Source organism: Plectropomus leopardus, chromosome 8 (genome assembly GCF_008729295.1).
Source record: "Plectropomus leopardus isolate mb chromosome 8, YSFRI_Pleo_2.0, whole genome shotgun sequence".
Taxonomy (NCBI): domain Eukaryota; kingdom Metazoa; phylum Chordata; class Actinopteri; order Perciformes; family Serranidae; genus Plectropomus; species Plectropomus leopardus.
In genome coordinates this window covers 4,150,294-4,167,568 of record NC_056470.1, presented here as the reverse complement: position 1 = coordinate 4,167,568, position 17,275 = coordinate 4,150,294, and the positions used below count along the sequence as shown (strand labels likewise).

General features: G+C 38.9%; 1 protein-coding gene across 3 annotated transcripts; it reads right to left on the bottom strand.

Moving 5' to 3' along the window:
* Positions 1 to 2,954: 2,954 nt before the first annotated feature.
* Positions 2,955 to 16,553, bottom strand: LOC121947007 (histone-lysine N-methyltransferase SUV39H1-like). Of its 3 annotated transcripts, none has more exons than XM_042491869.1 (6): positions 16,509 to 16,553; positions 15,385 to 15,530; positions 13,025 to 13,684; positions 8,114 to 8,260; positions 4,897 to 5,026; positions 2,955 to 3,603 (listed from the first exon to the last, which is right to left on the bottom strand). In XM_042491869.1, exons 1-6 carry the CDS (start codon positions 16,525 to 16,527, stop codon positions 3,470 to 3,472), a joined length of 1,236 nt encoding a protein of 411 aa, XP_042347803.1. In that variant the 5' UTR covers positions 16,528 to 16,553; the 3' UTR covers positions 2,955 to 3,469. The 3 variants fall into 3 exon arrangements, with proteins under 3 accessions (XP_042347803.1, XP_042347802.1, XP_042347804.1); XM_042491868.1 differs by having other exon boundaries at positions 15,385 to 15,533; positions 16,509 to 16,527; XM_042491870.1 differs by lacking the exon at positions 16,509 to 16,553 and adding an exon at positions 16,326 to 16,353.
* Between the last annotated feature and the right edge of the window lie 722 nt (positions 16,554 to 17,275).

Here is a 17,275-nt window from a genome sequence, read left to right as displayed (position 1 = left end):
TTTTTGTTTTTTTCATTGTTTATTTTATTTGTTAAATAATTTTCAGATCATTTTCTTGCACTTTTTACTATTTCCTTGCTCTATTGATTATTATCACAGTTACATGTATATATTATAAATATTTTTTAAACTAATTTTCAGGTAATTTTCTTTTGCTTCTTATGAATTTCTTGTTCCAGTTTTGGTTCTTTGGTTGCTAATTGCATTTTCTTAAGAAATCAAGCAAATTTGCTCAGGTTTCAAAGGGTTAAAGAGAAACAGACAGAGACCAGACTCCCTCAGGTCACATTTGGGCATCAGTATTGTTATCAGAAAGACTTGGGTTGAGAAATCACTTGATTTTTGCCATCATGAAACACATGAAGAATAAGAGCCAGGCATTTTCCAAACTACCTGGCTGACACGGCCTGTTCACCTTCCATTGACATCCACCACCTGTGTCTCTTCACCTGGAGCTCAGGAAGTCCTGATCCTCCAAATCCCACAAATCCAAAGCAATCCCTGCCACATGAGGTGAGGCAGACACTCTTACGGTTAGATGGTTGACTTATACCAAGGACACACTGAACTCCAGTCTGGCCTACATTGTCAGCCAGTGCTGTCCTGGTAGCTGATGAGGTGGCTGCACTACCAGGCAGATGGGTGGGTTACTGAAGAGGAAGTGGATATTCAAATATATATTCCAGTGGGTTTTGAATGATAGTTGGGTATACTGTAAACGGCCAGAGAAATACTTCACTTCACTGCTGTTCTCATTGGAGGAGCTATGAGAGCTGCACTAACAAAACCATCATTAAGCTTATTGGCACACTTCGTCTATGATGCTAATCACCATTAGTTTACTCAAGCTCATCCACATTCAGTATGTACCAAACCACCAGATGGCATCCCCGATGGTTCCGGTAATCCATGGTTGCTGTTTGTGGAATGATTAAACTGCAATTTTGGGCTTCCGTTGTTTTACAGATTAATTACACATAATTTTTAAATATTGACACAATTTGTAAATGGTAAAATGGTAAATGGACTGCACTTGTATAGCGCTTTTCTAGCCTTTTTGACCACTCAAAGCACTTTCACACTACATGTCACATTCACACACTGGTGGCCGAGGCTACCGTACATGGTGCCACCTGCTACTCAGTAATCATTCACACACACTCACACTCCAAAAAAGCAGCATTGGGAGCAATTTGGGGTTCAGTATCTTGCCCAAGTATACTTCAACATGTTGCCTGGAAGAGCCAGGGATCGAACAGCTGACCTTCCAATTAGAGGACAACCCAGTCTATTTCTGATCCACAGCCAGCCCTGATGTGTTCTTCTTCCATCCTCCTCCATCCTCCATCCTGATAAATTATGTCAGTATGAAAATAACCAGTGTTTATGGGGCTCTTCCAGCAAACAGCAAGTAGTTAGAAACACTGTTTGCTGCAAGCATGATAAGTTCGGCAAAGAGTAATTTATGTCGTATCAACTAAACTAAGAAACTGCACTACTTACCATAACTTTAAGAGAATTCTCAAGGTCTGACTTTTAATCTGACGAGCACTTGGCTTTTTTTTTTTTTTTTTTTTTTTTGGCAACTTTCTTTTTTTCTTAAAATGTTTTTTTTTTCTTTGAAAGATGTGGGCTTTTTTTTAAAAAGGAAAATACTTTTGACAGGTTTTTTTGCCTTTAAAATTTTGGAGCAATTTCTTTTCTTTTAATTTGGCTATTGTTTGCCTTAAACCAAAAATGACACCATTTATCACAGCTAGAACTGTAAAAACAAACACATCATGTGTTATTGTAGAGGTGTGTGGAACAATATTCCCAGTCCAAAATTAGTTTTTCAAAACTTTTCCAGGCTTGGAAATGCTATTCGCAAAGTCCATGACTTTTTCAGGTTTTTCATGACCTGAACCCCTATTTGGTGCCCTTGGCCAGACCACCCCCCCAGGGTCCACACACACACAAAGTGGCTTGCTAGCTTGTTGCTAACTTGTCTCATGTCCTTTGCCCACTGCAAGATTGTCAGCTTTGCATGGCTTTGGTATGTGTGACGTATTTACTGGACAGTTTTTGGGAAGGGGAAGAACTGCAATGTAAAGGATACTCTACAGTGAGCAGGTCATGATGTGAAATGAACCCTGCCAGGGTGATGCATGTCCGTTACACAGTAAAGGATACTGCATCTCCCTGAAGGGGTTTATTTACCCATAGAAACTGTCTGTTATTCATGGATGCAGTCTTTGTCCAACTGAGAATTCACAAAGCCATGTAATGAATACAGTGAACACAGTGGTAAAGCATGGAGGAGGTTGGCTGCATCTGTAAACTCATAACATGACTTTGAAAAGTATTGGTGGACTGATGCTTTGCTTCATTTTCATTTGTCATGTATTATTTTGTCATCCCATTTCATCTGCAGGGTCACCTGCCCTTCCTGAACATGTCTGCAAAACATCAATTAACATTTTCTACATTTTATTTTCTAATCATGTTTTATAAAGCAAGTGTCGTATTAGAACAGTTGACGTATTTTTGAGTTGTTCTACAAGAGCGTGTCTACAGGTATCAGACACTTTTTTTAAAAAAAAAAAGATTTAATTTTTAACCAAATTTAAGATCAATTTTTTTGGCAAATTGTCTCTTTCTTAGAAAGCATCCTAGGTAAGTATGGTGAGATGGCAGAGGCGGGTTTGGTATAGGAATATTGCTATTAGAGGGAGTTGGGTTCATCTACATTTTCTCACCAGGTACATTTGAGACATTAAGGACCCGCAGACACACTATACAAAGAAATAGAAATGCCAACAATTGTACTCCAGGAAGTGACTTCAAACACTTTCTGTATAGTATGCTAATAGCTATAACTGGTCAAAAGCACCACCCAGTGGTTAAAAGTGTTGAATGCTATTAAAGTGAGGATTAAAACGTTGCATGAAAGCACAAAAGTATGAAGGCGTCAGTTCAATATAAAGCCATTTATTTACATTGTTTTTGTTCTCCACCTATAAGAAAGTCACACCCTCAAGCACTAATAACTAAAATGTTTATATATACACACACTGTAAAAGAATCATCTATTTAATGTTGCAGAGAAAGCAACCACTGAAAATATTTGACTTAAAAAGGTAAATGGTTGTTTAATCTTGTGCTGCACTCTTTGGGGATGGGCTAATATGCATGCTCGCATATCTATTTTTATAGTAGATATTTTAAATTGTTGGAATAAGGAATTCAGATAATCCACTGATACAGCCTTCAATACATTAGAAACCAAGAAACTCCGCATTCTATAAAAAAAAAATCATAAGACTGAAACTCTGGATTATGGTCTTGAATCATAAAGTTTGTTATCATAACGTGAGTTTTTGATGGTAAATTTCAGCATATAAAAAACAAAAAGGAAACAGAAATTCATATACAAATCAAACAAATTGTCCCTGTCTTCTCAAAGCTGACTGTTCTCTGCAGTTCTTTGTCAGAACAGGTATTTCCGACAGGAGTCCGATCCACACCGACACTCCACTCGAATTCTCTTCTTCGGGGAGCTGGGGAGCCCTGCCAGACTAAAACTGGAATCCATCTTGGTGCTCTCTGTGTCGACAGGGTCAACTGGAAACAGAAAGGAGTTAGGTTGGAGAGGGCTTAGCTGAAAAGCCAGCAACTTTGCTTGAACACGAGCCCTCACAAATGTATCCTCCCATACAGACTGCTGTTAAGGGCACAGTCTGGGTGATGGTGTCCTTTCCTTCAAGGCATCTTTACACACTCAAGAAGTAGAATTAGTGAATTCGGTTAAAAAACAAAAACTCCTAACTCTGTAACTATTACCACAGTGTTTAATGAAAATTAGTAATATTTTTTTATATTTTAGGGCTGAAGAGCCATCTACATGAGCTGTTCTCTCTGCCCGGCCTGAGCAACACAACAGCAACGGCATACATGAAACACTGAGCCATTACACTGTCCCCATAATGTCATACCAACAGTCTAATGACAGAGTTGAGCTGTTGATAAACTTTGGGTAACTTTAGCTGTGTGATGCTTACAGTTATTCCTGTCAGCTTGTGTGACAGTCACAGGTGCAGCGGCAGTCTCATGATAAACAGAGAGAAAGGGGGTGTGGGCAAATTGATACGCTAAATGTAGCTCTAGAATAAAATGAGATTTTACCCATATTAAATAGTCACATTTGCAGTAAAGTTGTAGTGACTGGACGAAATTGCAAGTTTGTGCAGAATTCACAGGGATTGGCTGAATTTGCATTAGTTGTTGCAACATTGTGAAATCCTGAAGGGACTGATTAGTAGATTTACTTAAGTAGAGGGTCTAGATACTTTTGCCACCACTGTCTGTCACTATCAACATCACCGGGCTGAGGGGACAAAACCCAGTCAAGTTCAGTAAAAAATGGCTCAGACTTTTGGTTATCTTTATTTTTGCAGACATCAGTCTATTAAAATATGCCAAGATCTGCCCAGATACTGATCTGGGATCAGCTCGGAACAATACTACACTGTTGTTAGTGAGACCTGCTTGTTTAGTGACCACAGTAGGAAGAACTGGATATCATTATTCCATGGGTGTGTAGTCACAGGACTAGACTGTGAAACTATTTATTTATTTATTTATTTTAGATTATGGTTTGGGCGTTTTTGCCCTTAATCAATGGGACAGTTTTAAGCATGAAAGGGGGAGAGAGAGGGTACAACATGCAGCAAAGGGCCGAGGCCGGAATTGAACCCGTGGCCACTGAAGCAAGGACACAGTCTCTGTACACGGGCCGCCCACTCCACCACTAAGCCACCAGGCGCCCCCTCTCTGACTGTCTCTTACAGCTTCTCTCATATCAGCTTTTGTGCCAACACTAAATTGAAAATAAATCAGTTCAATAAAGGCACTTACTTTGCATCTTGTAGTCAAAGGTGAGCTCCTCTCCTGCCCGAATAGACCGTGTTGAAAATAGGGCGATTCTTGGGAGCCTCTCATCAATGTTGTCGATGAACACATTAAAAACCTGCAGGTTGGGGTTACACTGCAAAAAGAACAAAAGTTGTGTCAGGGGCCTTTCCGACTATGCTTTCAAACAGAAAGTAATAGCATAATTCCGATGTGTAAGAGCTGCGGAGGGGATAATTTATGCACACACTGCTAGTAATGTCATCTACAAGTCACTGGAGGTTAGTCCTTTATTTGACATGCTGCTGTGCATCCAGAGACTTTTGATTCTGTTTAAAGACACAACTGAACAGATGTAAAATTCTCTCCAACAGGATGTATCCACATAAAAATAATCAAACAGACAAGGGACGATGGTAGGATGTGCCTGGGTCAGTTGTGACCAAGTTAGGTATTTTTGAATGTCAAAAACTGAAATGATAAACATTGCCAAAAGATACTTTTTACTATATTAATGGTAATTTTTCAACAAACACAAATTAACAAAAACTAAACAACATTTTTGAATAGTGTAGTGGGTGATAAGGACAACTCTTGATAAGAAGATATTCAAATACCTACCCAAAACTGAAACTTCTTTTGGAGATTCCTTAGATGAACCTCGGGGTCAGCTAATGGACCTAACTGCCTTATTGAACTTACGACTCTTTTAAGCAGAACTAAATTACGTAAGATTTTATTGCCCGACCAACAGTTTGAGTTAACTTACGACTCATTTGGGGCAAGGAGCTGTCAACTGAGCTCCTGCAAAGACTCAGGGAGACATCAGGAGATCCCTACATCATAGAAACTGACAATTTATGCTTTTGTTTTGCGCAACCAACACGTGACATACCCACACATCTCCAGACTGTAAGAGAGGACCACATTAACAGATTTCGTATTCAAAGTAAAACATACTTTGAAATGTTGTGTGGAGGTCTCATACCTACAGAACTGGAACTTTGCTTACATGCCGATTTTGAGGCCAAACTCACAAACAAAAAGCTGTGCCTGTGTGTGTGTGTGTGTGTGTGTGTGTGTGTGTGTCTGTGTGTGTGTGTGTGTGTGGAGGGGTGTGACCTTTCGTAACCCTCTGCCAGCAGCACTGCTACACACTGAAAGGAAAGACTCTTATGCAGACTTGCATTTTGATATGCATCTTCTTTATCTGTAGCATAATTATCCTTCCTTTACACTGTTGTGTACAGATGCTGTATTGTTTTATAATCGTGTGAATTGTGATTTTCTAATTATAGGTTTTGTTAATAGACCTTTGGTCATATTAAGTACTTTCATACTTTGTTATATTTTGATGCTAGTACTTGTATACCTTTACTCAAATAAGATCTTTAATAACCTTTAATTATATCAGAGTGTTTTGATACCGTAGTATTACACTTACTTATTTTAATACATATTCATTATGTATGTTAAATGTGGTTATTACTACCATTACTGTTTTCCTTAGTTAATGATCTGCCAAAGAATTATTTGGTTTTCTCATAAGTGTTTGGTATCACTCAGCAGAGATCGTGGTTTTAAATATTGAAGATTTGAAAGCCTGTAGTGAACTTTGTCAACACTTAAGGAAGAAATTAGATCTAGACAGTTAAAACAGTAGAGGTGATAGAAGGGAGGAGGGTATTTTTCCTGTTTTGATGGTCAAGCACCACACCCCTTTTATAACCCCAGTGAAGATGAAGGACTTTAGCTCTTGGCGCTTTTTCAGCTTTGTGCTTTTGGACTTTTGCCCCCACCCCCACACCCCCACACCCCCTCCTCAAAGGCAGGGGTGTGGGGGGGTTGCCTGCTTGTGCTGCAGCCTTGAGATGCTGTGAGCTGCTGTTAATCTACCTTGAAAGGAAGAACTTCTGAAACAGTCCGTGCTACACATGTTCTAAATGAAGATTTAGAACCAGAGGACTTTGTACGAGAGAGACTGTGAGACAAAGAGAGACTTCGAATGAAACAAAACCTGATAAGCTGTCATCATGATCTCATCTCAGCCACATGAGGTGTCAGAAGATTATCCAGCTGTTTATGGAGTGAGAGAGATAGAGGAATCGAACTCAAGCCAAGTTTGCAACGTTCAAACTAATCAAGGCCAGCCACCGGAACCACACGAGCGTAACCGAGCTGCCCGTCCAGTGTCCTCACAAAGGCCACACTGCAACTTTCCAGAGTGAACCTTTTCCCTGGCATCGAGACTTCTGAGGAAGGTGAAACGATCTTGTCTGTGCTTTTATGGGGTTGATGCTTTTAAATGATCGGGACACACAGGAAGTGTTAGAATTAGGTCAGGATCTCCCATTAATACGATTATGGGTTATTCTCTGATCAGGCCTCTTCTTTATCTTTTCCCTCAATGATTTATGGGATAGGTTGCCTCTCTGCTGTTGATCAATGCTTGACATTACCTTTTCTTTGATCTTAACTTTTCATCTGCTTGACCATCTTGCACTATTTCAGTGCACCTGATCAGGTCCAGATGTCACATCTAAATTCCTCCCTGGTTTTCATCCCCTCATTTTTATTTTTGCTTCATTTATGAGTTTATTTTTTATTTAGTCATTTTATTCACTGTTTCATCATTTATCTATACTTATTCTTAAACTCATTCAGTTGTAGTCTTTCTATGAGTTTTGCTGTGTAGTGAGTAGTTTAATAAACCTTTCATTTATAAAGACACTTGATCTTGTGATGTTTGTGTGTATAATGTCAGGTCCCCTGTACACCTGGAAAAAGAACTCTGTAGCAAACTTCAAATTATGAGACTAGATTAATTTAAAAGGCAACATGGTCTATCAACCTTTCTGTTTTAATGGGTGGTGCTCCGAGGTTTTAAACTCTAATTTTTAATGTAAACTTATTGTTCCTGATAGCCAAAGTTGAGTCCCATTACTCTACTTCATGTTTCTGAGTCATAATTTTGCAGTATGAGTTATAGTTACGTATTTTGATATTTATTAATTAATTAATTAATACTTTTAATTAATTGCTAATTAATTAATAAGTCCCCTATTTAAACTGCTACAATAGGTAGCTATAATGTCTGGCCCATCAACATTTCCTGGTTTTAAGTGCTGGCCCAAATGAATGTGAAATTGAACAGCCCCACCAGAGGACAAAGAGTAACCTCTGAACCAAGCTGCTACTCTGTAACCTGTGTAAAGACACTCACGCTGTGGTTGACAAAGTGGGAGATGTTGCCTTGGTGAGCTGCGTCCACTGTGTACACGTCCTCCACATAGTCCAGGTCAAACAGATAAGTAGAGCCTTGGCGGTCATACACGTGACCTCTCCTCTCTGCTTCGTCTGTTGTGATGATCTGGAGGACAGAAAACACGACATCACTGGAACAAAAGCGAAAAAACAAATCAAAAAAACATTTCCACTTCAAATATTTACTAGAACGAAATATGGACACTGAGTAACTACAAAAAAAAAAAAATCTGTACATCTACCTGAGGAGCACTGCAAACAATAAGTCCACCTGTGTTGGGGGTTTGTTTGTGCTGACATATTTGTCAGAGGTGGTAAATTAACCGTGTATTGAATAGAGGTGGGCAGATCCATACCAAAATACAGATACTCTCCATACTACATTTTCATTATAAAAATCAACAGGATCGATACCAAAAAGGGGATTTGTTTCTCTCTTCTACTCTTTTCCTTCTCCTGCTCCCCCACTGCTCCATTGTTGTCTGCATTTAAACTAAATACAGCAGACCCAGCAACATCTTCTTAGTTTCATTTTCACCTGATGTCCGCAGGAGGAGGAAGGTAAAGTCACCTCCCAGCCCTCCCGTTTATTGCTCGTGGCTGGCATGGACTCTCAACTGTACCATAAATAGAACCACATGCATGTCCGCAAAAATTGTAGCAGTCCGCAAACAGTCAATGCAGGAAGTACGCCCGAGCTAAGCGTCATACACGCATCACGGTGTGCACCCTGACTAGTTTAATCCAACACATAATAGCTGTGATAGCTTCATAAAAGAGGAATAAAATCAGGAGGAGAAAGCATGCTGCAAGAGAAAAAAAGAGAGGCGGAGCGAAAAGCCTGAGCATCCAGACTGCTGCCAGAGAGACAGAGTTCACTGACAGAGTCCGTTCACACAGACTTTTTTTTATTATATAAAAGTATCGTATCAGTAACGGTGATACTGGCCCTGAATTACTTGTTATCAGATCAAAACGAAGGATGGGCGACATATACAGTATGTTTCGGGCATCGCGGCGTTTGCCACGTACGATACATAAAGTTACTATATTGCGTACATCAAGCAAATGTTGGGTAGTTTTTATAACATAACATATAGATAACATTTATATATATATATAGCCACCGACTTTTAGGTTCTCTTGCTCTTTCCTACGACTCTCTGCCTCTCACCGAAACACACACAAACCAGGACTCCAGACCGTGACTATTTAGTCACATTTTGCAACCATGGAGCACTGTCTGAACTGGAGAGCTGTCAGTTTGTTTCCAGCTTACAGAGAATACATTATCAAGTTAAACGGCGCTGTGGTAATAGTGTAGCTTAAGAGTACTGGTGGCTGTAGTGCGAGCAAGTGGGGCATGTTTGTATCTGCAGAGCTCCGATTGTGACTATTAAATCACATTTTGCAACCATGGAACATTAGAGCAACTTCCAAATATTAGTAATATATAAACTGGAGAGCTGTTAGTTTGCTGCCCGCTCACAAATGAATGAATGATTACTCACGGATTAAAGGTGCCGCGGTATGTTTCACTGTATCTAACGCTAACGTCCAACTGTAGAACGGAAGCTTCAAGTCCACAGCAAAACATCAACACTTCCTGTCTGAGGCGAACCGGTTCTTCAAAATAAAAGTACCATGGGTTCCGCTGTGATTTAATTATAACAACACTTTTTCAATTTTCATTACAAAAGTACTTTATGGAAATTCCTTGTAACTGCATTATGTTAAATGTTATTATAAGTTATTATTATATGACAATAGCTACTTTAACTTTATCGTAAATGCAGTCCATTCAATAGTTTTGTATTTTAGTAGTTAAGTAAATTTTAAATTATATTGATATATCTTGAATCCTATATACCCTTTAAATATTGTGATATTATTTCAAAGCCATACCACCCAGCCCTAATCGGAACCATTTCTTTGTGTCATCACCTAGCTCAAGTATCGAATATATTCAAGGTATTTCTAGTGTGTTTTTCCCATCATTTACAAGAATGGGTAAAAAAAATATTAGACACACCTTTCCATAGAACACCTAACTTCTCTAAATAACCAATTACATCAGGAATTCTTCGTTTGAGTTTGATCTTTTTTTATGTGGAAAATATCAGCCAACAAAACTGACATCTTGAAGCAGAAAAAAGGGATATATCTCAGTCAAGTTCTTTGCTCAAATCTAAATCAAATTTAAATGATCATAAATATTGATTAAATATGTATCTGACACACAAAGACTGCAGTCTTCTTAATTAGTCACATCTTATTTTTTCATAAGCTATTTGATCCTGAATCAAAACTACTACCTTGTTATGCTTCAATTATTGATGTAATACTGAGCAAAGTTTAACTTGAGGAAGAGAAACTGACATGAACAGATGAGGTAGAGAAGACCTACCCCTGTGTTGAAGCTGTTGGAACTACAGAAACATTCAGTGCACTCTGTGTTAAACAGCCGCGTATGGAACGAAGCTTCTTTTTATCTCATGAACAATCTTTGACTAAAAACAGACACCAGTTTGCAGGGAGCACAAAAACCCACCTGTCCTCAAGTTACTCACAGGGTTGTTATTTTGTATGAGCCCCTACTACTGGAGACCTTTGTTATTTTCACTCTCATAACAAGCGAACTGCTGCACTGTACAGCTGGGGTATGCAATTTTCTGGGCTTCAGAGAGCTGCAGACGAGCAGGTGTCAGGTCTGTGCAGAGCACAGAACAAAAACATAGTCACATCACCGACAGAACCATTATAACAAGTTTCACTCTCAGTGGGTTCTGTAAGATGAAACATATTCTTTAAATAATTGAAGTTACAAGACTCCAATGTATTCATGATTTCAACACGGATTAGTTGTTTACAATGTAGATATTTTCAAAAACTAAAAAAAAGTTTTTACTCATAAAATCAAAACTAGAAATGTCTAGTTTTATTCTTTGTCATTCTGGTCAAATGTTTGAGCACAACAAGCTGAGGCGCCATGCATATGTATAGTGAGAATAGGATGTTCACTAGCTGTGAGTCGACACACACAGAGGTAAGAACAAAATCAGCTGGAATGCACCTGTCCTGAATCTGATGGTAGTTTTACAAGTACACTTATTTTATACACAGGATAAGAACGTTTCTATGCACATATTAGTAAATGAGGCCTATTTTAGTGATTACAATTGACAATCTCAGCTGCTATGATAATATTAATAGATGGATAATGGAGAAGTGTCTGGCAGCTTAGGTTTTCCTGAGTTAGGGAGACAATTACTGATCCCAACTCAAAATTACAAAGATGTTTGTTTGCCTCAAACCTCCCTGCCTCCATTTCAAAATAAAAGCCCTGTGATAACGTCTCTGTTGACAGAATCCCATCAGTTGTTGACACAAGTTTTCTTATTATTATTATTTTATTTTTATATTTGCAGGCTTGTGCTGTTGACAATGAAGGAGCTTGCATGACTTCATAAATGAGTGGAATTTGAGCTTATAAATGTGAATTTAATACTTTCACAGGAAATTTGATATATGCAATTAATTCTGTTTAATTTATCACGTTATTAGATTTTTTTTAATTGCTCGATATCCCTAATTTATTATATTTATATATTTAAGTACACTTTAAACTGTGAAGAGTTAATATCACATTCAATTTCAAGTTAAATTTGCCTTTACAAATAAAAATTTATTGTTATCCAGCATCTTTTTGTGCTTTCTTTAAAAAAAAAAAAAAAGTATTGGTTCAGGCACCACTAAGGCACCGTTTGAAAAGTATTTTATAAGCACTGGTAAAAACAAAAATAATAATAAACCATTGTCAGCTTTCATCATTATATCCAATAGGACTTGTGTGAAATGTTGCCATAATTAGAGTGTGGATTATTGAGTAATGGCCGAAAACATTTTTATGAGGTCTCAGTGTCCTCAAGAAGTAAAGTTGTTGAGGAGACTTAAATGTATTTTTTGGGTGCTATAATAGTTCATGTAAACTTCAGGGATTGTTTTCACAAAGCTTCCTAGTACAAAGAGTTGCTCCTACTGACAAAATTCTTAGACAATTCTTATAATTGTGACATGTTCTAGGAATTTCTCCTTAAAGTTGAGACAAGGCCCTGGTAAAGATAAACCGTTATTCACAAAGCATCTTAGTCCTTTGAGAGCTCCTAAGGTGAAAACTGTTAGGAGTAGGACTTTTTAGAGACTTAGGAGTTTCTTAGGCAGAGGAGAAAATGGTGGAAAGAAAAAGAGGAAGGAGAGATATTCTCCAAATGCTGGATGGCAGTGAGTAAGAGAGATGACATCGTGCAGGAATAATGGCTGTAGGTGATCAGACTATCTCACATCTCTCACCCAACGCAATAAGGATATAATGCCTAAAATAAAGTGAGCACAACATAAAGATATCTGGTAACTATAAAAATGCAGCAGTGCAGCAGTGTGATCACATAAACAGTGTAGTCTCATATTGTGATGCAGTTTATTTTATTTCCACAGGGAGTCCACAACTTGCAGGCTCACAGAGGGGTGTGTTTGTGACAACCAATCACATCTTTTAAAAAAATGCATCACACCTTGCAGCAGGGTCAACCATACCTCCTTACTAAGATTAAAGTTTCTGTCCCTTTCTCACTTAGAGTCACTCTGAGAATTTTCTTAAATCTCTCCTACGCTAGGAGTCCTTGCCAGAAGTTTTTAGGCTAATTCAGAATGTTCTAAGAGTATTATCAGCATGTTTGTGAATACAGGCCCTGGACAGTTTGGTGTGTTTTATGACTTTGGATGGCTTTTGGGTGATTAGAAAGCTTCACTGAGCCAAAAAGTTAAAAATTACAAGACAGAATGACTTATATTGTGTCTGAGCAGGTCTTACCTCTCCCACGTACTCCATGACGAATGTGTTCTTCTTTATGTGCTGCAGCGTGCGGACACCCCATCCCCGGCCATTCTCTGTCTTAAAGATGCACAGGTCAAACTGAATGCCCTTCTGCACCACTCTGTTAGGACAATCGGGGCAACAGCTGCATCGGGAGTTACACTCATATATGGGCTGTCCCGGCCGGATCCGGACCTGCCCCTTGTCATTGTAGGCCATGCGGTGCAGGGAGGCCCCTGGGCAGCAGCCATTTATTGGCTCCTCTAAACAATTCTTACACTCACAGCCAACAGCCATCTCATCTAACACAATACCCGCGCCTACTTTGTAGTTGTTGATGTAGGTGAAGTCTTTTGGGGGGCCCTCAAAGTCCACTTCGTTGATGACAAAAATGCGACCTGGGTGGTTGCGTGTCTGGTTCAAATGGGCCTCCCAGCGCCGCAGTTTTTGACGGAGTTTGGCTTTCTGGAGCAGGAATGAGGAAACGTCCTTATCCAGTTTTTTAGGGATGCAGCGTCTCTTGTGGCGCCTCAGCTCCTGATCCAGGTCCAAGTGGAACTGTTTCATTAGTTTGGCACATTTGAGGTTCCTCTTGGGTTCCCAGGTGTTATCAGACTCAGGGAAGCCCCTCCACTTAACCAGGTAGAACTCCTCATCCTGAAACACACAACAACTTCAGTTAGGGGCAATTCTGGATTCTTTCTCATTTATGTATCCTTTTCTTTATCAACACAGACAAGCGTTGGTGGTGGTTTAACAACTCACAGCCCCAAAACAGCACACCAGGCTTAATATTTAAGATATCCGATTACAATGATTCAAACTATTGGTATTGGATTAAATGTTTATTTTTGCAGCATCTATTAAAATCCGTTTCTCTTTAGTGCATGGTTACTTCAGTTTCTGCACTTATCTCGCTTTGCCTACTGATAGCTTTCACTCTCAACACTAGTTAATTTCCTTTAAAAAAAAATCATGATAAAGGGGCTGTAATGTTGCATTCCAGTTTAAGTCAGAGGTTGGAATTTTCCAGATGAAATTTCCAACTTCTGACCTCCAAGTGCTCCAGGTGCACGATGGCATAAAAAACAAAAGCATGGCTGACCATGACAAACTGATGTTTCTTTGGCAGGTGTAAACACAACAGAACTCTCGGCAGTGCAGCCTCTTTGCAAAAACAGACAGAGGATGGAAAACGAGGCAGAAGGTAACAGACACTACGATACATTTTACATTACAGCACCTGGAATAGTTAGAAATGTTTCTAAATATTCCATTCACTAACCTAATACAAATACCGTAGTCCATATAACCCCCTTCCCTATTGACCAAAATGTACAAGAGAAGAATATAATATACAATTTAATACATAAACAAGTCTTAACATTGGGGCTGTCAAAGTTAATGCGTTAATTATATATAAATATATATATATATATACATACATACATACATACATACATACATACACACACACACACACACACACACACACATATATATATATATATATATATATATATATATATATATATATATATATATATATATATATATATATATATATATATATATATATACATACATATATATCGATACACTGGAGTATCACAATTTTATGTTTTGGGCTACAGTGTATTTGAAAATCAATACTGCATCACTAATAATAAGCTCACATGTGTGGTGTTTAAATCCCCAGCTGCTAAATAGCAGTGCTGTAATTCATCTTCAGTTATATGACTCTACCACTCCAACCTTACAATATATCACTAGCCTGTTACAGGGGCTGTGATAAATACACATCCTACTGTTCTGATTGCATTACAAAGTTAACCGTTTCTCCTCAAATCTTATGCAAATGGTGGTGTTCTTTATGATGGTTTTCCTTAAAATTGGATTTAAATATACCACATACACATTGCCTTGCTTACAGTATTGCAATATATTCCAATATACTAAATTGTAACCTCTGTGTTGTGATGTGTATCAGATGACCAGATTTATTCAGATACACCATCCATACAACAGCAAAGACGCAAAAAGTCAACAGCAAGGGCTGCTGCTTTCACAAATAGTGCAAAGTTGATTTCCTTTTCACTAAAAATGAAACAGTTGCGTTTTTCATGTGTGTATTTGTTTTTTTCTGAACAACCAATGTGATGCAAGGAGCAGCTGGTCCCCAGGTATCTTCACATTCCCTAATCTGGCTCCTATTCAAAAAGTTTGGACACCTCTGACATAAGTCAATGCACAGTGCACAGGCTATGTAATGCATATGTCTTGCACTGACAGTGTACCATAAATGAGCAGAGCTGTTAGTAAACAGTCAGGTGGTATAATACTGATAGACATTTTACCTTCGTCTTCTTGTAGTCGCAGAGAAATTCCACATCATACTCATTGATGTTGGCTTTGTTCACCCCAAGCTCTTTACAGTGGAGCTTCTCTGCACGACACAGGGCTTCCAGCTCATCCCAGGACATCTTCCAAGGCACGCTGCATTCTGCTGCAACACAGTAACTCACTCAACAATAGTGACCAACGCAGCGAGGCTACACCAAACTCCACTTAAAAGTCAGTCGATTTAAACGGCCACTCTTACTGTTGGAGGCGCAAAGCAACATCACATGACTACTGACATTGCCTGGATACATGGGAAATTCGGCGTATACATAAACCAGTGAGGAGTGCTTTAATTCTATAAAATCTAATTTTCAATCTGATAACTCCGCTTTTTAGCGCCAAACACGGCAGTTACGGATGGTACTGAGACAGAGGAGCGCAAGTTAAAAGCAGTCTTTATCAATCTAAGTGCTGCTTAGTACAATAACAGTTATGTTAATTGGCAAGAAAACGTTTGTCTCTGATGTACAACTTTGCTTTTCAATTTGTGAGGCTTCCTTATAAACAGAGAATAACCGCCTCGTGCTTTAAAGAGAAACGTCATTGGAAAGATGTCCCACAGAAGGAAACTGAGGCTTCAGCCAACTTTCGATGTAGAATGCTCGCATAACATTTCACAAACATCACCGAAGCATCAAATGAGCCCAACAAACATACATCTCCATTTTAACATTTCCGTGGTGCTGCATGGTGCCTGAAGCTTAACGTTAACATTATCGCCCGCTAAAGCACGCAGCCAGCCCCTGACATGCAAAGCGCTAAACTAACTTATCCCTCTATGCTTTCTCAAACAGATATTATATTCCTGAGTTTACTCAAAGTTCACTCGCACATAATGACATCACAAAATAAGCTACATTAAACTGCACAAGTAACAATACTTCGGACAACTAACTTGGTTTCCTTGAGTCGCCATAATGTACAACCCCACAGCTCTCGTTCATGCTGTGTGAGCTCGAGGACAAGAGAGCGTGCATATTTGAGGTCTTTAAGGGATTTGCGCTTAAACTAAACCAAATAACAAAAGTAAATAAGCAAACTATGTAACATAAAATCATTTGTAGTCCTCATGAGTTACCTTTCAAATTTTCCGCCATGTTTTCCACACAGCCGCCAAAATAGGAGAATCAACATTGGTGGGGAGGATCCTGCTGCAGAGCAGACTGTAGCGGTTGCTGATTGGATGAGCGCCATTGGTCAGCCCTGTCATTTGTTCAGATGTAGTCAGGAGGGGTCTGCCAGAAGACGTAAAAGTTACGTCACGCCATGTAGGTCGGGTCTACCATGTTCCGAGTGCCGCGCGCTGCCGCCGGCAGCCCTTCAGTCCAAAAATGGGACAGTTTCCAGTGTGCAGGCTTGTGAGTGAGACCGCACCGGGTCTGTCCAAAGCCCCGGGCTGCCGGGCTAGGAACGTTACCGTTTAAGTGTAAAAGGTTACAAAGTAGCCCACAAGTTACCCTAGTACAAAATGTTATAGGGTAAATAATGTAGCCTAACAATTTAAATTACTTCATCAAACTAACATAATTTATTAAGTTTGATCTATTTTTGATCAGTTCAAACTTCTTTATGAACAGCAATCAGCCCACACAGGTGGCACTGAAAAAACGAGGTAGCAGGCTCCCTCCAAGAATGCAATTTAAGTAGTAATAATAATAGGCTAATAATAATAATAATAATAATAATAATAATAATAATAATATTAACACCACACAAGTGGAAACCAAAAGTGAAACTAAATATAAGGATATATAGTAGTGCAACTTATAATAAAGGAAAAAATATAATAAAATATAAATCAGTTGTAGCATGATTACACAAAATTTAACAGGAATGTGCTGTTGT